The sequence below is a fragment of the Metschnikowia bicuspidata genome, assembly GCF_001664035.1.
Source record: "Metschnikowia bicuspidata var. bicuspidata NRRL YB-4993 chromosome Unknown METBIscaffold_2, whole genome shotgun sequence".
NCBI lineage: Eukaryota > Fungi > Ascomycota > Pichiomycetes > Serinales > Metschnikowiaceae > Metschnikowia > Metschnikowia bicuspidata.
The window spans coordinates 410,834-430,245 of record NW_017387732.1 but is presented as its reverse complement, the minus strand read 5'-3'; the positions used below and the strand labels follow the sequence as shown (position 1 = coordinate 430,245).

Here is a 19,412-nt window from a genome sequence, read left to right as displayed (position 1 = left end):
CTAGTGAAGCCCACTAATAAAGCCCACTAATAAAAGCAACTATTAAAGCCCACTAATAAAATCAACTAGTAAAGGCCCGCTAATAAAGCCCACCAGTAAAAGCCGACTAATTAAGCCCACTACTAAAAGCCCACTAATAAAACCAACTAATAAAGCCCACTAATAAAGCCCACTAATAAAGCCCACTAATAAAAGCCCACTAGTAAAGCCCACTAATAAGGCCCACCAGTAAAGTCCACTATTAAAGCCAACTAGTAAATCCAACTGATAAAGCCCACTAATAAAGCCCACTAATAAAACCAACTAATAAAGCCCACTAATAAAGCCCACTGATAAGGCCCACCAGTAAAGCCCACTATTAAAGCCAACTAGTAAATCCAACTGATAAAGCCCACTAATAAAGCCCACTAATAAAACCAACTAATAAAGCCCACTAATAAAACCAACTAATAAAGCCCACTAATAAAGCCCACTGATAAAGCCCACCAAAAAGGGCCCCCTACTAAAAGCCCAGGGACCGGCCCCAGTATCGGGCCAGGTCCGCCGCGCGCCTCCAGGCCCTTACCCCAGGCCCAGCGATCTTCCCCACACAAACGAACCCACATCAAACCGCCGGCAAAACACACCCCAAAAGCACCGCGGGCCTGTTTTAATGTCCCGCATCCTCGACACGCTCACCGCGGAAATCGCTGCGCTCGACCGCGCCGGCGCCCACAGCCTCGATGCGCTCGTCCGCGAATCGAGCCTGATCTTGCTGGATCTCAAGGAATTGGAGGCCGACTTGGAGGACCACGTGGCCCGCGAGTCACAGGCCGCCCGGGCCGGCGCCAACACCACCGCCAGGACCCTCGTGGACGATCACGATATGGGCGGGTTTGCAGGCAGGCTCGAGCGCCGGGCGGGCGCCTGGCACAGCGCTTCTCTCGGCGCCTTGAAGCAATACAACGGCCAGTTGCTGCGGTTTGTGCGCAGCGCCGGCAGCGGCGCCGGCGGCGCCGTGGACTTGGACGACGCGTACGCGTTCCCGCTAGCCCTCGGCTCGTTTCCCGCGCAAAAAGCCGGCCAAAACGGGCAAGCAGCGGACGGCGGCAATCTGCCGGCCTTTTCCGGCGGCAACGGCGGCAGCGTCGCCCCAGCGGCGGCCAGCCACACGCAGCTCATGCGCAGCATAGTGCTGCACTTTGTCAAAACGGGCCACGCGGCGCTCGTGGCGGAACTCCTCGACGACTTCAGGGCCGGCAGCGCGTTGGCGCCCGGGCTGCTAGCCCGGTTCTTGCAGCTCGGCGACATTGTCCGCGAGATCCGGGAGAACCACGACATCACGCGGGCGCTTGCGTGGTTCCAGGAGCAGGGCGCCCGCGGCCATGGCGGCCACGAGCCCGCGCTGTTCAAGTTCCACATGCTCCAGTTCGTGCTTCTCTTGGCGGGCCATTCGCAGGGCGGCCAGGCGCCGAGCGCGGGCGGCGCGGGCGCCGGCCTCGAGCGGGCGTTTGCCGCGTACGCGTACGCCAAGTCCCACTTCCCGGCGCATTTCAAGCGCCACGTGGACGACATTGCGCCCGTGCTCAGCCTCCTCCTCTTCCCGGCCGCCGGCGACGAGGACAGCACGCGCCACATGGCCGTCTTGAGGCAGAACGTGCACCGCGCGTTTGTCCAGGGCTGCGAGGCCCAGAGCCGCCGCTCCCGCGACACGCGGTTCGTGGCGGAGATGCTCGAGCACTTCGACACGCTCCACGCCAACGGCGCCTTCTTCGACCGGCTAGCGCATGACTTCGTGCAGGAGTTCTGCAAGGGCCTGGCGCTCTCCACCGAGTCGTCGTTGTTCCAGGCCGTTTTGGCAGGGCACGTGAACCTCCCGAACTTCTACAAGTACAGCCAGCTCCAGCAGAGGTTGCGGCGCCCCGCGCCGCCGGGCCCGCGCGACCTCCCGTTCTCGCTCTCGTCGAAAAACCAGTTCTTGTTCGACTTCCACCCGATCTTCATCTGCCCGGTGTCGAAGGAGCAGCTCATGCCCCTTGTGTCGGTGGCCACGGTGGCCGACGTGGACGTGCGCGACCGCAAGCGCAAGCAGATTTTCGTGTCGCCCCACGAGGTCTTGGTCAGCCCCACCAACCCGGTGGTGGTCTTTGGCCACTGCCACCACTTGGCGCTCAAGGAGAGCGTGCGCCAGTTGACCAAGGGGGGCGCCGAGACGTTCAAGTGCCACTACTGCTACAAGAAACACAAGCTCAACGAGGTGAGCGACGCCTACTTCATTGACTTGTAGGGGGGGCGGGAAGCCGCGGTGGCGTTGTCATGCTTTGGAGCAAGACTACTCTTTCCTTGGGGGGAAGGCAAGGCGCCAGAAACACGGGGGCACAAGCTTACATGCCGCGTCTGGCCGCTCCACCGGGCTCTGGTTCTTTTGAGGCTTTTCGAAATTGTCTCCACGATTCTCCCGTATCACTGAAGCTGTGAGACATGCCTGCTTCAACCTGCGAGAGATGCCCGCGCATAATCAGATGCTGGAATCGACAAGAAATCCAGATCTCTCTATCTCCCTTCTCGAGACCCACATCGTCACTATCACGAGAATGATCCAGGTGACATGCGCGATGAGCTAGGCATCAGCCAGATCGACTGCTGGGGTAGCGCCAGCCAGAAAGCCAGAAAAAGGAAGCGGTGGAACTTGCAACTAAAATCAGTAAGAAACGTCCCACAGCACATGGATTCTCCGTGCTTACTTGTTTGTTGTTGTTTTTTTGTTGTTTATCTATTTTTCATTTTGGGATCCTTCTCTTCGGCTTCGAGCCTGCCTCGAGGCATGCTCGCTTGAGCAGAGTTGCGCATATCGCGACTTTTTTTTTCCGAGCCGAGGCGTCCTCTGCAATAAGTGTCATGAAGCCAGGAAAAGACCCCGAGATGGATCTGCTCAGGGGCCAGGCGTCCTGCTTGGGGGCGCCCTGGACCCCAATTTACCAACAAGCCGTGGACTTCGAGGCCTCGCATTTCGAAACGGCCATGTCCCATTTGGTGAGAGAACCCAATATCAACTCCACAGTGATCATGCGGGCCGACATTCTCCAAAAAACCACATATACGGAAGATGGCCAAGTGCACGAGTCGGAAGTTTTCACGCCTGAGCTCCCGAGCTTCGCAAAAGTGGAAACCCCAACGTCAGAAAATGCTTCGGAGCAACCACAACATTTTTTGCATCGAGATCTCTCGGACATCAAGCTTCGAGAGGTCCCGCTTCTGAGCTCTCTGGTTGAATTGCTTCCCTCCAGTGCTTTCATCCGCCGCGTCATACCCAGGAACCCATACAAGGATCATGTGATCAACCAGACATGCGCCATCTTGAAAGGCCCGGACTCCGTATTGGTTGTCTACATCCCTCACATCAGCAACCAAGACGAAACCCCCTTCTATCTCCCTCCTGTCCAAGCTGTGGGCATTCTATATCACAAGCATAAACTCTCAATCCACTACATTGCTTTTGGCGCGTCCCTGGACATTGAGAAAATGGACGGTGCTGAACGTCCCATCCGCATAGCTCTCCGCCTTCTCCAAACGCTGGCGAAACACTCGATGGGAGCCAAGCTGGGATACGAGAAGCGGGTGACGCACGACGTGGTGGTGCCTCGGATTGCATTCCAAAACAGATACATTGCATTGAAAAAGAAGTATTCCGGTGACTTGGTCGCAAACTGGGTTGAGTCAACGGACCCCAAGAAGCATGTTTTTGAGGACTTGGCTGTGGCTGCCTTCTTGATTGAATTGTGGAATGCTCGTTACAAGGACAAGCAGTTTGAGTTCCGGGACTTGGGCTGCGGCAATGGTCTTCTCGTGCATATATTGATCATGGAAGGCTTCAAGGGTAAGGGAATCGATGCGCGGGCCAGGAAAAGCTGGAAGACTTATCCCAGCAAAGTGCAAAAATGTCTTTTGGAGCAGATTATCATCCCCAGTGTGTTGCTCAAGCCGCACCCCGCCATGGCCCGAATGGCTCCCTACATGACCAACAATGGAAGACTCTTTCAAGTACCAGAGACGCATCTGAGCGATCCCAATACCGTTCCCTTGATGAAATACTACTCTGCAGAAAACCTCTTGGCTCTGTCGATGGTCTGCACAACCGAGGAGTTCCCACCAGAGACATTCATCATCGGGAATCATCTGGACGAGCTCACGTGCTGGATCCCGCTTCTCAACTACCCATTCATGGTCATTCCGTGCTGTTCTCACTCGCTCAACGGGGCCAAAGTGCGATACACCCCGAGAAAACGGGTGAAGGCCGAGACCAACAACGGGAATAAAGCCCTTGAGAAAAAGCCCGCGGGGAAAGCCGGGGCGCAAAAGCCCGCGCAAAACTTATCGATGTATGGGGCGTTGGTGGACCACGTCGAAGACTTGGCCAACCTCATGGGCTGGGATTCAGAAAAGGAGATCTTGCGGATCCCGAGCACCAGGAATGCGGCGGTGATTGGCATGGAGAAGAAGCCGTACTTGAAAGAAGAACACATCGACGCCACGGAAATGAGGGTGTTGGATATTGTTGCTGCCGAGGGTGGTGCCGAGGGCTGGGTGGAGAACCTGATGCTTTTGATGAGCAAGAGCCCGAAGAACCACTGAGCTGGGGACTCTACGGAGGTTTTAGAAAGCAACGTTTAAGTAGGCGTAAATTAATGGGCTTGCTCGTTTAGTGACTAGTGCTCAAAATGAGCCATAATCAGGGACTTTGTGGGAGATTTGAAGTTGTCGGAGACGGTTTGCATTCGTCAGAAGCTGCTAGATGAGAAAACTCTTTCATTCCGCCGTATCTTGGTAAGATCGGGTGTCGGGAGCTTCAGGAATGGAACCAAAAGCATGAAAAGTACGTGAGTGGCTCGATTTGCTACAAAGAACGCTTGATTGAACTAAATATTTGCGAAGAAAAGTGCTTTACTGTTTAGAATTGTACTTCACTGTTTTGATTTCCGCCGATTTGTTTTCCACTGATTTGTGTTGCACCTTATATTAAGAAGCTTTTTCACTTTTAAAAGGAAAGCAATACAATACGGTAATTAAACGAGCGATTCATGTCAGGCAAAAACAATGCAATTGTTGCTCAAAAATCAGACAGCCCCAAAGTGCCACTGAAGTTCGGCCCAATATTTACAGAGCATCCTGAGTATCTATTATCCATCACCGAAACGGCCGCAGGGGTCAAGGTCCAGTTTAATTTGTCTTATTGGAATATGCCATGTCTCGCGCAGCGAGCAGCTGCCAACAGTTCTAATAATAGCAGGAAAAGATGACACCCAACAGACTGGCACCCCAATGAAAAAAAAACAAAAAAAAAACAGGGAACCCGGCATAAAAGTGCCTTGAAAGATCCACCTTATTAGATACTGCCTTATGGTGCTTGCTTTGCTCCCCTGCAACAGGGCCCCATGGCTATCATAGATACGCGTTGGCTAGCACGGCGCAATAATCCGCCCCACTAATTTCCAGGCCCGATTTCCAGGAAGACCCCCGAAAACAACGCAAGCACGCCAAAAACCCCGGAAGACAAAAACAAAAAAGTCTTTACTCAGCCAAACCCCGCAACTTCTGCCACCATGGTCTTCGAAAAACCCCCCTTCCCCAATTGTCGTGTATTTTTTTTGGCCCCGCAAAATGCGCTCATGACCAGGCCCCAAACAGTGCGCGAACCAGCGTGCTCGGTCAACAGAGCACCACCAATAATCTCAGGACCCACGCCAAAACACACCAGGTGCCCGAAAATGACCGGCTCCTCTTCCCAGTATGTCTTAGCCCGTGGCCTGAAGGCGCAATGGCCGGAAGCGGCGCCAGCACGCCCGGGCCTGTGCCGCTTTTCGCACCCGTTATCTATCACATATACTAACCAGCGCCAGATTCCAGCAGCTCGAAAAACTCGGCGAGGGCACGTATGCCACCGTGTACAAAGGGCGCAATCGTGCCACAGGCGCCCTCGTGGCATTGAAGGAAATCAGCTTGGATCTGGAGGAAGGCACGCCCTCCACGGCCATCCGGGAAATCTCGCTCATGAAGGAGCTCAACCATGAGAACATCGTCACGCTCTACGACGTGATCCACACGGAAAACAAGCTCACGTTGGTGTTCGAGTACATGGACAAGGACTTGAAGAAATACATGGAGACCCACGGGTCCAACGGCGCGCTCGACTTGAAAATCGTCAAGCTGTTCATGTTCCAGTTGCTCAAAGGCATCATGTTCTGCCACGACAACTTCGTGCTCCACCGCGACCTCAAGCCGCAGAACCTCTTGATCAACACAAAGGGCGAGTTGAAGATCGGCGACTTCGGCTTGGCCCGTGCGTTCGGCATTCCGTTCAACACGTTTTCCAACGAGGTCGTGACACTCTGGTACAGGGCGCCCGATGTGCTTTTGGGCTCGCGCGCCTACACCACGTCGATCGACATCTGGTCCGCCGGCTGCATTTTTGCGGAAATGTGCACCGGCAGGCCGCTCTTTCCGGGCACTGCGGCGGACGACCAGTTGAACAAGATCTTCCGCTTGTTGGGCACGCCGCACGAGAAGACGTGGCCGGGCATCGAGAAGTACGCCAACTACTCGAAGAGCTGGCAGATCTACGTGCCGCAGGACTTGCGGCTGATCGTGCCGGGGCTCGACACCATGGGCTTGAACCTCTTGGCCAACTTGTTGCAGATGCGGCCCGAGGACAGGATCACTGCGCGGCAGGCGTTACAGCATCCGTGGTTCCACGAGATTGTGAATCCTGGTGCGGCGGGCGCCGGCTTGGGCGACCCATACTTGCACCTGCAGAGCCAGCACCACCCGTAGAGCGAGGGTGGCGCCACGTTCAGTTCCGGAGACCAGTTTAGTTTTGTATAGTATCTTTGATGAATTGCGGTACTTGCTTAGGGCTGTAGGGGAGGGCACTAGGGGGTGGGCGTCCTGGGTGGGTCTGTTTGGATGGATATGATTGGGGACTGTGTTGGCCTGTCGGAGTGTGTGGGTATGTATGGGTCTTGGATAGATAAGGTTGAGTATTGGAATGGTATGCTTGGGTGTGGATAGATATGCTTGGGTGTGGATAGATATGCTTGGGTGTGGATAGATATGTTTCGTTGTCGGATAGGTATGTTTGGGCATTGGATATATATGCTTGGTATTGGAATGATATGTTTGGGCATTGGATATATATTCTTGAGTATTGGATAGATATGCTTGGGTATGTAGGTATGATTGGGCATGGGATAGATATTCTTGAGTATTGGATTGATATTCTTGAGTATTGGAATGGTATGCTTGGGTGTTGGAATGATATGCTTGGGTGTGGATAGATATGTTTGGGTATTGGAATGATATGTTTGGGCATTGGATATATATGCTTGGTATTGGAATGATCTATTTGGGCATTGGATATATATGCTTGGGCATTGGATAAACATTCTTGACTATTGGAATGATGTGTTTGGGTGGATATATCTGTGTATTGAAAAGATATGTTCATTTATGAGATAGATATGTTTGGGTCTATTTGAGTACTAGGTAGGCTTGAAAGAGCGGAGGCATTGAACAGACTGTGGCAGCACAGTACATATATGATAGACGCCTCTGAGCTCCAACGATAAACAGGCAAAAGTGCCGGAACCAACATGGCTCGGACGCATAGGCCATGGAGAATCTGGACGCATTGCAGAACAGTGGAGTGCTGCGAAGAAACAAGCCACTGTCTGACAAAAGCACCTGAAGCCTTCTGCTTTCCAACAGCTGCCTGCCCTATTAACTCGCATCTCATGTAAGCGTCGTAGAATGGATAGTGGCAACGTAGGTATAATATCATGTAGGCTGGTCCCAGCTGGATGAACGCACAATGATATGTATCCACTAAAGACCGCCGATGTGCTCCCGCTTATTAGTATTGCTCAAATAAGCAGACAATGAGATCGGGACCCCGCCAGTAACCTGGAGCCAGATGGAGCGTGTATGGGGAGTCATCCCCCAAACCAAGAAATAATCAAATAGGGGCGTGGAGAGAATGCACCCAGGTCCCGATGGACGCAAGAATATGAGATCCCCAGAGATGCTCACCATGGAGGTCCTCATGCTAAGCCCATGGGAGACGGAAAACCAGAAACCCCGCTCCATGCCGATCAATGGACCCAACCGAGCTAGAATATATGGAGAGGCACCGACACGCCCAAGCCCACCACGTGATCCAAGAGCTCGGGAATCTGTGCCTGTTTGAGGCGGTCCCACACACCACTGCTGTTTTCGTCCGCACTGGCTGAAAAGTATATCGTGAGCATGCCAATGACAAAGTCGTGGTACCGGCCAAACGCATGCAAAAAGCCCGGGACCGCGTGCCCGGCATCGGCCCGGTCTTTCAACCAGCAATACACGGCTAGCGCATCGGCAATCTCGCGGTCCGTGGCGGATTTCTCAAAGGCCAACAGAAAAAGAACATCGAGCAAGTCGCCCGGAAACCCCACGTCGGCGTTGGTTCTGTAGAACGACGCCACAAGCGGCGCAGGCAGGCCGACACGCATGCCGTAAGTGTTGCCGAGCTCGCGGATCGTCTCGATACTTGCCGGGCCCACGGCCCTGTACAAATGGCCCGGCACGGCACCACTTTCCACAAGCGGCTCGAACCCGCCTAAGCCGTGCGCCGTCATATACTGGGCACACTGCTCCAGGGCCTCGGCCTCCGTGAGGAGCACCTGAGCAGGCGTGTCGGGGTCCTCGATGGCCAGAGCCACAAATGCCTTGAACACCATGTACCGCCACTCCAAGTATCTCCGTTTCAACTTGCGCTGGCGGTCCGCCGCACGACGCGCCACGGCTATGCCGCCGAAACGCAGGTGCAAGAACCGGACATGGTGCCCGCCCATGCCGGGGAAAGAAAACACAGTGCTGTCGATGGCCCGGGTGGTGGCCGCAGCCCTGACCGGGACGTGGAACGCCGCTTCCAAGGCCGGCGAGCCCCGGACATTCTCGGGAAGGTCGGCGTACCGCTTGGCGAAGCGCAGGACCCAGTCACGTGTGCGGGTGCCCTTGGCCAAATCAAGGAGCAAGCAGCTCCGCACGAGCTTTTCTAGCAAGTAGTCGTTGCGCGTGAAGTCGAGAAGCCCGTGCAAATACGAGCACGTGTGGGCGAGGCGGTTGGCGCTGCCGAGCCCTGCGAAACAAAACACCCGGTACAAGATTTCCGGCGGCAAATCCACCAAAGTCGGCGGTGGCGATGGATGTGCTGGAGCCGATGAGATGGTGAGTACAGCCCGCCGTGGAAGCGTGTGCCGCGGCTCGTTTTCCGCGGGGACAAAGGCCCCTTGGAGACCCCCGGCCCCACGTGACACAGCCGTGCCCCCAGAATGGGTGGCCTTGGCCCGTTTGCCGTGTTCCGCGCCGTCCGATGAGCCTGCTGGGACCGGCCTCTTTCCATCAGTTGCGACGGGCGGCTTTTGGGAGAAAGTCGCCGGTGGCGGCGGCAGGGGCTGCGGGGCCCGGGAAAACGCTGCGGCGTTCCTGGGATTCGTCACGGTCAGCGCGTACGTGCGCCGGTTGAACCCACTGCCATTGAACACGAAACCCATGGCCTCATCAGGTATGGGTAGGGTTATTACCAGGCCAAGTTGCAACTTTTTTCTCTGGGTGCAAGCCGCGCGCACACGCGTCACGTGCCGAGGCCGCGATGGCTGATTTGATGAGCGCACCAGGGCTTTCCGATCACTACGTTTGTCGGCCTGCCATACGAGAACTTCTTTGATAGGGCAGCATGGAACATGCTCTTTTTTGAGCCCTTCCAAGCCACTTCTCAGTAGAAATCGCAGCACAAAAGTGTAAACATAATATGTGAAAAGTAGTTGCCTTGTCGTTGATGAAGAACTTGCTTCGAGTGGTAATTTTATTCCACATTTGTCGCCCGGTACTCCGCCCGTAAGAAGCTTACTGATGAGAAAATGGGTTTTTTGTTCAAGGCCGTGACCAACGGAAGGGGCGGGCCGAGTTCCGACACTCGGTACGTATCGGGGAGCAAAGGTTTAGATACATGCATTCTCTGTATAGCTTGGCTCCTTCTATCAGACGAATCTATCAAAAAAGCTCCATTGCTCTATTGCTTCAGTCAGATTGATCTGCCAAATTAACGTCGCATTGCTGCATACGCTTGCATCCAGTCCCTCTGGAAATACAGCACTTGGTTTCCCTGGAAGTTGAGCGAATGAAGAATACGTTTTTTGGCAGAAGAATATTACATGGTGCGAAACATTGCCAGTGTTGCTTAACATAAAGTCTCGGGATGCATAACCCACTTCTGTTTATCAGCAACAGGGCAATATTGAACACATTCAATGATTTTTGGGGACTTCATGGGACATAGGGGTTTTGTATTGCTATTTAATCACTACTTTCTCCAGAACCCACTGGAGTTCTATCCCACCGTTATATACTTCAGCAAGAGATCACGTGATATGAACCCCTAAAAGTCGAGAGAATATCTATGAGTTGTTCAAAGTGATACCTGACGGAACTCACAATAATAGAAGTGCATATAGTCATATATGCGCTTACAGGGACCATCAGTGTCAAGCTGATACCAGGGACCTTACAATGATATTGGCCATAAAAAGAATTGCTAACCATGTTCTCAAAAAAATCAATGTCTTCTTTCTTGCTTTTTTTCTGCAACCAATTATCTTGTCTCCCCTGGATAATTAATGGCTTTTGCAAGCAGATGGTTGATGAACATTCTTATTGATAACACCGGGGAATGAGACGCCCCAAAGTATACTTTGCCCAAAGGTGCCAAGTAACAACTTTTTTTGGAGCTGCTGGAAAAGCTACCATTAAGCATTTTATAAGAAGCTCGTGAGAGCTTTTATATCACTGATATATTGTCCCTGAATTTTCAATCCTCCAAGCTTGCCTCAGCTTTTCAACTGCTTTTTCCTAGAACAACTCCTCACAAATCTAAAATGAATATTTATTTTTTCTTACATACCCACAACAGTTTTATAATCATGAACGGCGCTCTACTCAAAACTTTCCAGCGGAGTTGTCCTTGAATTGCTCTTCGGTGACACCGGCACCCATGGCTGCGGTGGAAGTAACACCTCCAGAGACCAACTTCAACAAGGAGTCGATGTACTCGGCACCCGACCATTTCTGGTGCTTGACAACCTCGACACCGAGCTCCATCTCTGGCTTCTGGACTTGCTGGCCGTAGGCCTTCATACCAATCTCGGCGTAGTTTTTGGCGAAAGAGTCCACGGCCAAGGCGGTGGTATGCAAACCGGCCAAGGTAATGAATTGCCACACGTAGCCGAGTTTGGCAAGTCTGGAAATGTATGTCTCCTGGTCTTGCGAGTTCATGGCAGTGTTCCAGTTGAAAGATGGTGACAAGTTGTATGCCAACCACTGGTCGGGCCACTTGCTCTTGACACCCTCGGCGAATTCCTTAGCCTGTTCGTAGTCTGGCAATGCGGACTCCATCCAGATCATGTCCGCGTATGGGGCGTACGCACGGCCACGCATGACGGCACACTGGGTTCCACCGATGTAGCGGTAGTAACCCTCTCTGGTTCTGCTGGCATCCCAGTTGAAGTAAATGTCCTTGCCCAAGATGTCACGGGCAATCTTGCGGGCCTCCTTGTGCGAGGTCTCGGACAATGGGTTGACCTTGGCGGTGAAGTCAGAGATAGCTCTCTCCTTGTTGGAAATAGAGGAGGCGCGGATCTCGTCGATCACAGCCTCGGAAAACAACTTGACGCGAGCGGAATTGTTCCACTCGGTCTCAATGGCGGCCAACTTCTCACCGTAGACACCACGGGCCTCGGCTTCGGCCATCAAGGAGGCCAAGTCTGGGGAGTCTGGGTTCGTGGCACCCGCAATGAAGTAGTGGTCGCGGTGGTCGATCGTGGAGGTGATCAAGGTGGCGGCCTCGGAGTCTGTACGAGCCACAGCCAAAAGGTTCGAGCCGCAGATATCGGCCGAGGCACGGATGGCCACCAAACGGTTGATGTGCTCCTGGACAGGGACCAAAACCTTGCCGCCCATGTGACCACACTTCTTGGTACCTGGAGCCTGGTCCTCAATGTGGATACCCGAGGCACCACGCTCGATGAACAACTTGGTTAATTTGATAATAGCCGTCAAGCCTCCGTGGCCGGTGTCTGCATCTGCAATGATCGGGCGCAAGTAGTCAATGTAAGGAGACTTCTCGCGCTGGGCACGGGTCATGCCACGGCGCTCCGCACGCTGCTTCCGGTCGTGGAAAAGCTGCGCAAACCACAAGTGCTCGACCTTGTTGGGCACAGTGTCGTATGGGTAGTCAGCCAAGTCGGGAGAGGGCTCGTTGGAGGTCGAGGCCGTGGAGGAACATTGCCAGCCGGAAACATAGATGGTGTCGACGTACTTGGCCATTTGCAGGACCTGCACTGGGTCCAACGCTCCAAAGGTGAAAGACGCGGTCTTGTTTCTGTCGTGCTCCTTGATAAGCTCGTACAACTTGTCGGACTGCGTCGACGAGGGGTAGCTGATGGAGAGGGAGCCGCGCTTGGAGGCGATTTCCTCAGCGCTGTAGATACGCTTGGTCTTGGCCCAACGCGGTTGGGACCACCACTGCTTGAGCTCAGCGACCTGGGCTTGGAAGACGCGGTCCTCCTCGTCCACGTTGATCTTTGTGTATGGCATGATGTGCTTTGGGATAAATAGAACTCGGGGTTTATTCGCAAGGAATGCTCTTGCTGAAAAATGCTGGATTTGTGAGGGAGTAGGGGGCGCCTGCCCGGCCCTTTATATTCCCGACGGCGGCGGCCGGAGTTTGGGTACCCCAGATTTTCCCTGCATGCCGGGGAAAAAGCCTCGGATGTGCGGACGGATGGTACGAGTCGTGCGCCGGCCAATTACATGGGGCCAGGGGCGGCGGCTGTTTCGCCTGGCTGCTGCTGCAAATTAGAGTTCAGAGTAGATGGTTTGCAAGCCGGCACTTGGCCCAGCAAGCCCTTACTAGACCACGCCTTACTAGACCACGCCTAACTATAACAGCAAGTCTGTGGGCCACCAGAAGAAACAGAGCCACAAGTCCAGATTTGTGGTTGGTATTTTTTTTTGCCCTGGCGCTGATGGCAGTAAGTGGGGCGATTGTTGGAGGCACGGGGGTGCGGGTTTCGTGGGGTTGGCCAATCCTCCATCCAAGCTATCTAGTGTGGGGGTCCGGCACAAGCCTCGCACCACACATGGGACATGGCAGGGCCGGACTCGGGGCCGATACGCTCCACTCATCCGCGGGAGCTCCGGCCCAGCGGAACACGCGTTTTTGCCCATTCACTTCCATGCGTCGTCCCAGACCAGCAGTGACTCATTTGGGGCTTAGGACTGGTCTAAGAATGTCGGCGGATGTCGCGGGCGATGGCTGCGACATCCGGGCACTTTGGAGATGGGAGCGTGAGGTTGGATGAGTGCAATTTCCATTGCACACAACATGATGCTTGCACACCCGTGTTTTTGCAAATCTGGTCGGGCGTTCCCTTAAAGCTTCGGTTGCGTGGGGGATACGTACTTTTTGGGAACATCGAAAAAGCCAAAGAGGCCGCAGCTTGCGTGGAGTCATTTCTCGACTCGGGGTATAATTGGGCCATTGTCAGCCCGCTTTGCAGGTTAACTCTTCCCCTCCGAGGACTATAGACATTTAGATGTCTTATAGGTCATTATGTAAATATATTGTTTGCATCTATATCTTTAGATTTATAACTATAGATACAGTGAGATCCATTGCAATATTCACCTTGTACTTTCTACCGAATCGAGTCTAATTTGTATGACTTCTTTCTATTCTTCTTTTTTGTTTTATTTTTATAATGCAAAGATAAGGCGCGCTCGCAAGAATACTCTTCTGTCGGGTGCCCCACGTTGCTTGCAGAACCCAGCTCTGTGGATTACGGAGGGAGTGCTAATAATAGAAGGGTCTTCAGGAATGATTCACGGTGCTATCGAAACAGAAACTCGGAGCGGCCGCGAAAATGTTTCTGATTGCCCAGCCCAGCGATGGACGGTCCAATAAGCTGGAGGCTCCAGAATGGTCTTGTAGACAGGCCATCAATGTCATCCACATCCAAGGCTAAGTAGCCAGGAGTTCACGAAAACGACACTTCCATATGGTTGAGACGCGGCGGCTCTGAAAATAGAACTGTGGTTGGCAGATGACCTCGCACCGTGCATACAAGATTAAGCTTTCCTTCCAGAGCCAATCTCAGCAAGACATGGAACAAGCAAGCTTTGCAAAGCACGGACATTTCCATGTGGCTTCGATCGTTTTATTGCCCGTGCTCATGGTTTCTTTGCATGGACCCCTCATCAGCGATTGGCACACTTGGTGTGTTTTTCAAAGCGTGCCATATTTCACACGTGGCGATGTGGTTCCAGACTGGCCCGGTATTAAGGTTGGTGCAGTGGGGCACGCCAGCCCAATTCCTGACTGCAGTTGCAAAAATCACGGGAATCCGAAATGAAGATTTCTTTTCCACACGGGCAGGGAAACACGAATCGTCAGAGACCGGCGGCCGTCTCAAGCGCAGGCATCGAGAAACCGGGGGACATGATTTTCTGCGGGCGCAACTTTAAATGCCCATGCGGAAAACCAGATTTGCACCTGATTTCCCCTCATTTTATTATTATTGCACACGGCTGGGATAGCCTTTTGAAGTAGGGGGCAAAGAGCAAATATGACATCGAAGCGGTCTGAAAACGGACTCACGGATGCTATATGCTGGGCACGTATGGACGGGCACATGGGCAGGTCCAATAGTCGAGATTAGAGTCGACGAGACAAAAAGGCAAAAAAACAAGAGTTGAGAAAAAAATCCACAGAAGCCCGCAAGGAAACCAGGCCCGTTTGGCCCGTTTTACAATGGCGTCTTAGGCTTGTGCCGCCGACGGAATCGGGCATTTTGGCCCCAGGCCTCATTAGTGCTTGGGCCCAGTGCGGTTTGGTCCTGGGGCCATTTTTTGCGCCGCGCCTTGAAATCTCGGCCCAAGGCTGCGGGCGAAAAAAGCCTTGGCCCGGGCTCTCCAACTAAAGACACGGGACAAAAGAAGCATTTTTTTTTCTTTCATTTTCGTTTGCATTCCGTGGCTCCGTGTTCTGTTGTACTGTCAGCAGAAGCTTCTTTGAAAGTCTCTTTTTTGTTGTTCTTTCCTTGCCACGGTGTCCTGGACATTCTGTGCGGACGCTGCGCTATACGTCATTGCTGAATCCAGCCGAGGCTCATCGCAAAGTAGGCGTCGAAGCCAGAAGGTGGAAATTTAGAAAGCCAGAGAGCCAGGGATCTAGACGACCAGGGATCTAGACAGCTAGAAACCAGAAATCAGAAAGCCAGAAAGCCAGAAAGCCAGAAAGCCAGAAAGCCAGAGATCTAGACAGCCAGAGATCTAGACAGCTAGAAACCAGAAAGCCAGAAAGCCAGAAAGCCAGAAAGCCAGAAAGCCAGAAAGCCAGAAAGCCAGAAAGCCAGAAAGCCAGAAAGCCAGAAAGCCAGAAAGCCAGAGATCTAGACAGCCAGAGATTTAGACAGCTAGAAACCAGAAAACCAGCAACCAGAAAGCCAGACATCCTCGGCACCAGAAAAAGACCGCCAGCTTCCCCAAACTCCCAAGACCGCCGGCCCCAGCACCTGGCAGTACACAACACACGATCCTGTCTGCTCCCACTCATCTGCACGTCCATGTTCGAGCAGCTTCTACCCAGTGATTACCAGCTGGTGTTCCGGCATCTCCCCGATATCCAGCTCGTGACCAACACGCTCATTTCGCTAGCCCCACTCTACACATACGGCACGGCGTGCCTCAGCATCCACCGCAAACGGTCGCTGACCGGGTTCTCGCTCGACATCTGCGCCACCATGCTCATGGCCCTGGTGCTCCGCATCCTCTACTATTTCATCGCGCCGTACGAGCCGTCGTTGCTCCGGCAGTCGCTCGTGATGGTGTTCATCCAGTGCGTCTTGCTCAAAGTGTCCTTGAACTATCGCCACGCGTCCTACGACCCGCAGCTGCTCGAAGAAACGCCGGGCTTGGCGCTGAAATTGGCCGGGGTGCCCAAGGTGCTGGCGTCGCTGTTCCAGTACACGGACCCCGAGTTCTACCGGCGCGTGGCGGAGTCCGTGGTGCAGTACTTGTGCATCTGCTTTGCCCACGCCGTGTGTTTTTTCGACGTCCACTACAGACGCCCGTTGCTCTTCTGGCAGTGGGCCGAGCATGCCCACTACTGGCGGTTTCTCCAGTACTTCACGCTCGTATTTTCGGTGCTCACGCTCGTGCTCCGCAACAGCGAGTCTTTCGCTTCTGTCATTGGCATTTTGGGTCTTTTCATCGAGGCGCTCCTCCCGCTCCCGCAGATCCTCATGCTCCAGCGCCTTCGCACGGTGGAGAACTTCAAGTCCATTCTCTTGGTGTCGTGGTTGGGCGGCGACTGCATGAAGCTCTCGTACTTGTTTTTCGGCACCGACAACGTGTCCGTGATATTCATCGTCGCGGGCCTTTTCCAGATGTCGCTCGATCTCGTCATCTTGGGCCAGTTCGTTTATTTCTACCGGCTCGACCTAGCGAACAAGGCTGCGGCGGGGCTTCCCATGTATGACCTAGCGCCTTCTAGCTCGCAGCATACCGGCTGAAGCCTCCGCTTTCGGCGGATCCAGATATGTGCTGGCGTGGGGCCGATTTTCTTCTGCCCACAGACCAAATTAGGCATACGCAGACGAAACTTGGCTCCCCGTCTTGGGAAAGGGACCATTGCAGCCAGTACTTGGTTTCATACCCTGTGAAGTCCACATGCCGGGGAGACGAGGGTCCCCGTCTTTGTCGCCATTGCAGAATCAAACCAGTGCTTCTACTCCATAACCTTGATAATTGCTACGCGGCGTGCTTGTTGTCATCCAGAGACCGCGCAGCCACAGCCGGCCTTATATATTGATGAGATGAGGCATTTCGGTATCCACCGAGCTGATAGCGCCGAACAGATGCGAACAGATGAGTGCCATTTGATGAGTGCCATTTGATGAGTGCCATTTGATGAGTGCCATTTGATGAGTGCCATTTGATGAGTGCCGATCTGACGAGTGCCATTTGATGAGTGCCGATCTGACGAGTGCCATTTGATGAGTGCTACCTGATAAGTGTCGAGGCACGAAGAACAATCGTAGTTGGACGGTTGGCCGGATCCAAGACTACGTGCTACCAAAAGAGGAGGGAATGATGAGCATGAATTGAATACATCTTTGAGTGAGAAAGATTATCAATTGTGGACAATAATTACTCTGTTCGTATGCTTCAGTATGACAGACTCACCTGTACCAAAAGAATAAGAGACCTTGAAACGGCTCGAAAATTGACTAGTCTGAAGAGTTGGCCGCAAACGATGAAGCGGGGCTTCCATAAGTAGTAGGCTTCGCAAACTAGAATTGTGTCGCGGCCCATTTTGATGGGCTAATACCGGGTGGCCTTAAGTTTATAATTGCTTGCGATCACGCTACATATCCCCATCAAAAACAAATCCCGTTTCTATTGAACTCCCATATGTACAGGTCTAAAAATATCCATAAGTGCATCAAGTAAATCCACAAGTTCACCAGGTATCGAAAACATCATTAGTTTGGCGAAATAAAATATGCACACATCAGACAGCCACGTACTCGACGTTCTCCTTCGCTTCGTTAATGAGATCCAAGGCCTCCTGCCCAGCCAAGCCGTGCTTGACCTTGATGTGTCGCGACAAGGCGTCGTTACGTGAAAACGTCTTCTGCTTGCCGTTCCCCGGCCCGCCGTTGGCACGGCCTTCGCATATCACGCATCTGTAGATCTTCTTCTCCGAGGCGTGGATGGTTTCCTGGTGGCGGATCAAGTCGTAAGGCCGCGAGAACTTGCGGTTGCACACCTTCCCGCTCGAGGGGTTGACGAGATCGCACTGGTGCTCCGGGTTGGTTGCCGATATCTCTGCCGCGGTCTTGTGGTAGTCCTTGGTGATATGCATCATGTCCGTTTGTGAATCCAACGACGACTTGCGCGATCCGGCGCCGCTATCGGGACCCTCGAGCTTTTCCATGCTCATTGAGGAGTCCTGCGTTGTGTGGAGCTCGTACTTGTTTTCCACAGGAGACGACTGTAGGGACAGCTCGTTCGTGGGAACGATCTTCATGAAGTTCGCCTGAGGAGAGTGCGTGAAGGGCAGCATGCCCGGAAGCTGCTCGTGGCTCATGGCGCGATCATCAAAACCGTCGTCGTCCTGAAAACAGTTGTCGTCGTCCGAGTCCTCAGACAACGCTTCGGCGTCTTCCACAAACTCATCCATGGGCACATACAGCTGGGAAGCTCCCGCGGCCGAGTCGCGAGGCACCGGAGCGTGGTCCAAGTCGCCGTTCATGATGTAGAGCGATGGAGACATGGTGTCCTCGGTGTTGAAGTAGTTCTTGTTGGCCAACATCTGCGAGGGCTGGATGTCGCAGTTGAACAAGAAGAAGTCGTCGTCCTTCATGGGCATGGAGCCTGGAGCCTCGTGGTCGCCCAACGTGGTGATCCGGCCCTTTCTGGCTTGGGTGTGCATGTTGGAGCGCATCTGTATTAGCTGTGGCTGGACAAACGCAGGCTGTTGCTGGTGTGGATGCTGAGACTGTGGATGCTGGTATTGATGCTGCTGGTATTGATGCGACTGGTATTGATGCAGCTGGTATTGATGCTGAGGCTGTGTGTTTGGCTGGCTGTTCCACTGCGATTGATGCTGGTACTGTTGTTGCTGGTACTGCTGCTGATCTAGCAGCTGGGCCTGGCCGAATGCATCGAACGCGTCCAGATGGACGTATCCGGCGTACGGACTGCCCCTCTGCGGCGTGTCGTAGGCCTCATCGCAAATGTCAAAGCCGTCCTGGGACTGCGACAAGCCGCTGTTCAAGGACGGACTCAGCGTGTTTCTGCGGCTGTAGTCCTCGAAAAAATTGTCAGGCACGTTGAGGATTTGCAGCAACTCGGCCGTGGCCGCGCCGGTGCTGCTGAAGCTCATGGCGGAGTAGGCTGGGCCGGCGGCATTGGCAAACACTGTGCCGATGGCCGGCGCCTGGTAGAGATCATCGTCGGTGAGATCGGTCATCGTCCTCTGCAAGGGGAACACGGCCAAAGACGTCATGGTTCTACTGGGTTCTTGTGGGGCGGGGTGCGGGGCGCTTGACTCCAAAACAAACAGATGTCGATGGAACAGGGCGGCCTCGAAAGGAGTTCTCAATGGCCAGGGGCTGTTTCAGGGTGAAACGGCTCGCGGGGGCAGAAACCGAAGGGGCTGCAGGAGAAAGGAAAATGCACGGGTCTTCTACGTGCGAGACAAACTCGGGGATCTGTGTCTGTACACAGAAGTGTGAAGCGCTGGTGTTCAGGGGTCAGCGGCTAGTGGTCAAAAGGCCGTG

At 53.7% G+C, this 19,412-nt stretch overlaps 8 protein-coding genes across 8 annotated transcripts; 4 read left to right on the top strand and 4 right to left on the bottom strand.

The window, feature by feature from the left end:
• Positions 1-652: 652 nt before the first annotated feature.
• On the top strand, positions 653-2,266 carry METBIDRAFT_40596 (ubiquitin-protein ligase; the record flags this gene model as incomplete). The annotated part of the gene is made up of 1 exon (XM_018857293.1): positions 653-2,266. The coding sequence occupies one exon, from the start codon at positions 653-655 to the stop codon at positions 2,264-2,266; it is 1,614 nt and encodes a 537-aa protein (XP_018712428.1).
• A 635-nt stretch (positions 2,267-2,901) lies between these two features.
• On the top strand, positions 2,902-4,925 carry METBIDRAFT_67056 (tRNA (uracil) methyltransferase; the record flags this gene model as incomplete). The annotated part of the gene is made up of 2 exons (XM_018858363.1): positions 2,902-4,266; positions 4,339-4,925. The coding sequence occupies 2 exons, from the start codon at positions 2,902-2,904 to the stop codon at positions 4,609-4,611; spliced, it is 1,638 nt and encodes a 545-aa protein (XP_018712427.1). The 3' UTR covers positions 4,612-4,925.
• Positions 4,926-5,736: 811 nt separating this feature from the next.
• On the top strand, positions 5,737-7,158 carry PHO85 (cyclin-dependent serine/threonine-protein kinase). Its single transcript, XM_018855738.1, has 2 exons — positions 5,737-5,764; positions 5,877-7,158. Exons 1-2 carry the CDS (start codon positions 5,745-5,747, stop codon positions 6,805-6,807), a joined length of 951 nt encoding a protein of 316 aa, XP_018712426.1. The 5' UTR covers positions 5,737-5,744; the 3' UTR covers positions 6,808-7,158.
• Positions 6,880-7,320, bottom strand: METBIDRAFT_30918 (uncharacterized protein; the record flags this gene model as incomplete). Its single annotated transcript, XM_018855737.1, has 3 exons — positions 7,291-7,320; positions 7,178-7,188; positions 6,880-7,136 (listed from the first exon to the last, which is right to left on the bottom strand). A coding segment is annotated over exon 3 (214 nt), but the record flags the coding sequence as incomplete, so codon positions are not given.
• Positions 7,321-8,141: 821 nt separating this feature from the next.
• METBIDRAFT_10844 (uncharacterized protein) lies at positions 8,142-9,563 on the bottom strand (the record flags this gene model as incomplete). Its single annotated transcript, XM_018853861.1, has 1 exon — positions 8,142-9,563. The coding sequence occupies one exon, from the start codon at positions 9,561-9,563 to the stop codon at positions 8,142-8,144; it is 1,422 nt and encodes a 473-aa protein (XP_018712424.1).
• Positions 9,564-11,004: 1,441 nt separating this feature from the next.
• On the bottom strand, positions 11,005-12,660 carry ICL1 (isocitrate lyase 1; the record flags this gene model as incomplete). Its single annotated transcript, XM_018853860.1, has 1 exon — positions 11,005-12,660. One exon carries the CDS (start codon positions 12,658-12,660, stop codon positions 11,005-11,007), a length of 1,656 nt encoding a protein of 551 aa, XP_018712423.1.
• Positions 12,661-15,689: 3,029 nt separating this feature from the next.
• On the top strand, positions 15,690-16,637 carry METBIDRAFT_39208 (uncharacterized protein; the record flags this gene model as incomplete). The annotated part of the gene is made up of 1 exon (XM_018857114.1): positions 15,690-16,637. One exon carries the CDS (start codon positions 15,690-15,692, stop codon positions 16,635-16,637), a length of 948 nt encoding a protein of 315 aa, XP_018712422.1.
• A 1,001-nt stretch (positions 16,638-17,638) lies between these two features.
• On the bottom strand, positions 17,639-19,138 carry RPN4 (stress-regulated transcription factor; the record flags this gene model as incomplete). Its single annotated transcript, XM_018858706.1, has 1 exon — positions 17,639-19,138. The coding sequence occupies one exon, from the start codon at positions 19,136-19,138 to the stop codon at positions 17,639-17,641; it is 1,500 nt and encodes a 499-aa protein (XP_018712421.1).
• Between the last annotated feature and the right edge of the window lie 274 nt (positions 19,139-19,412).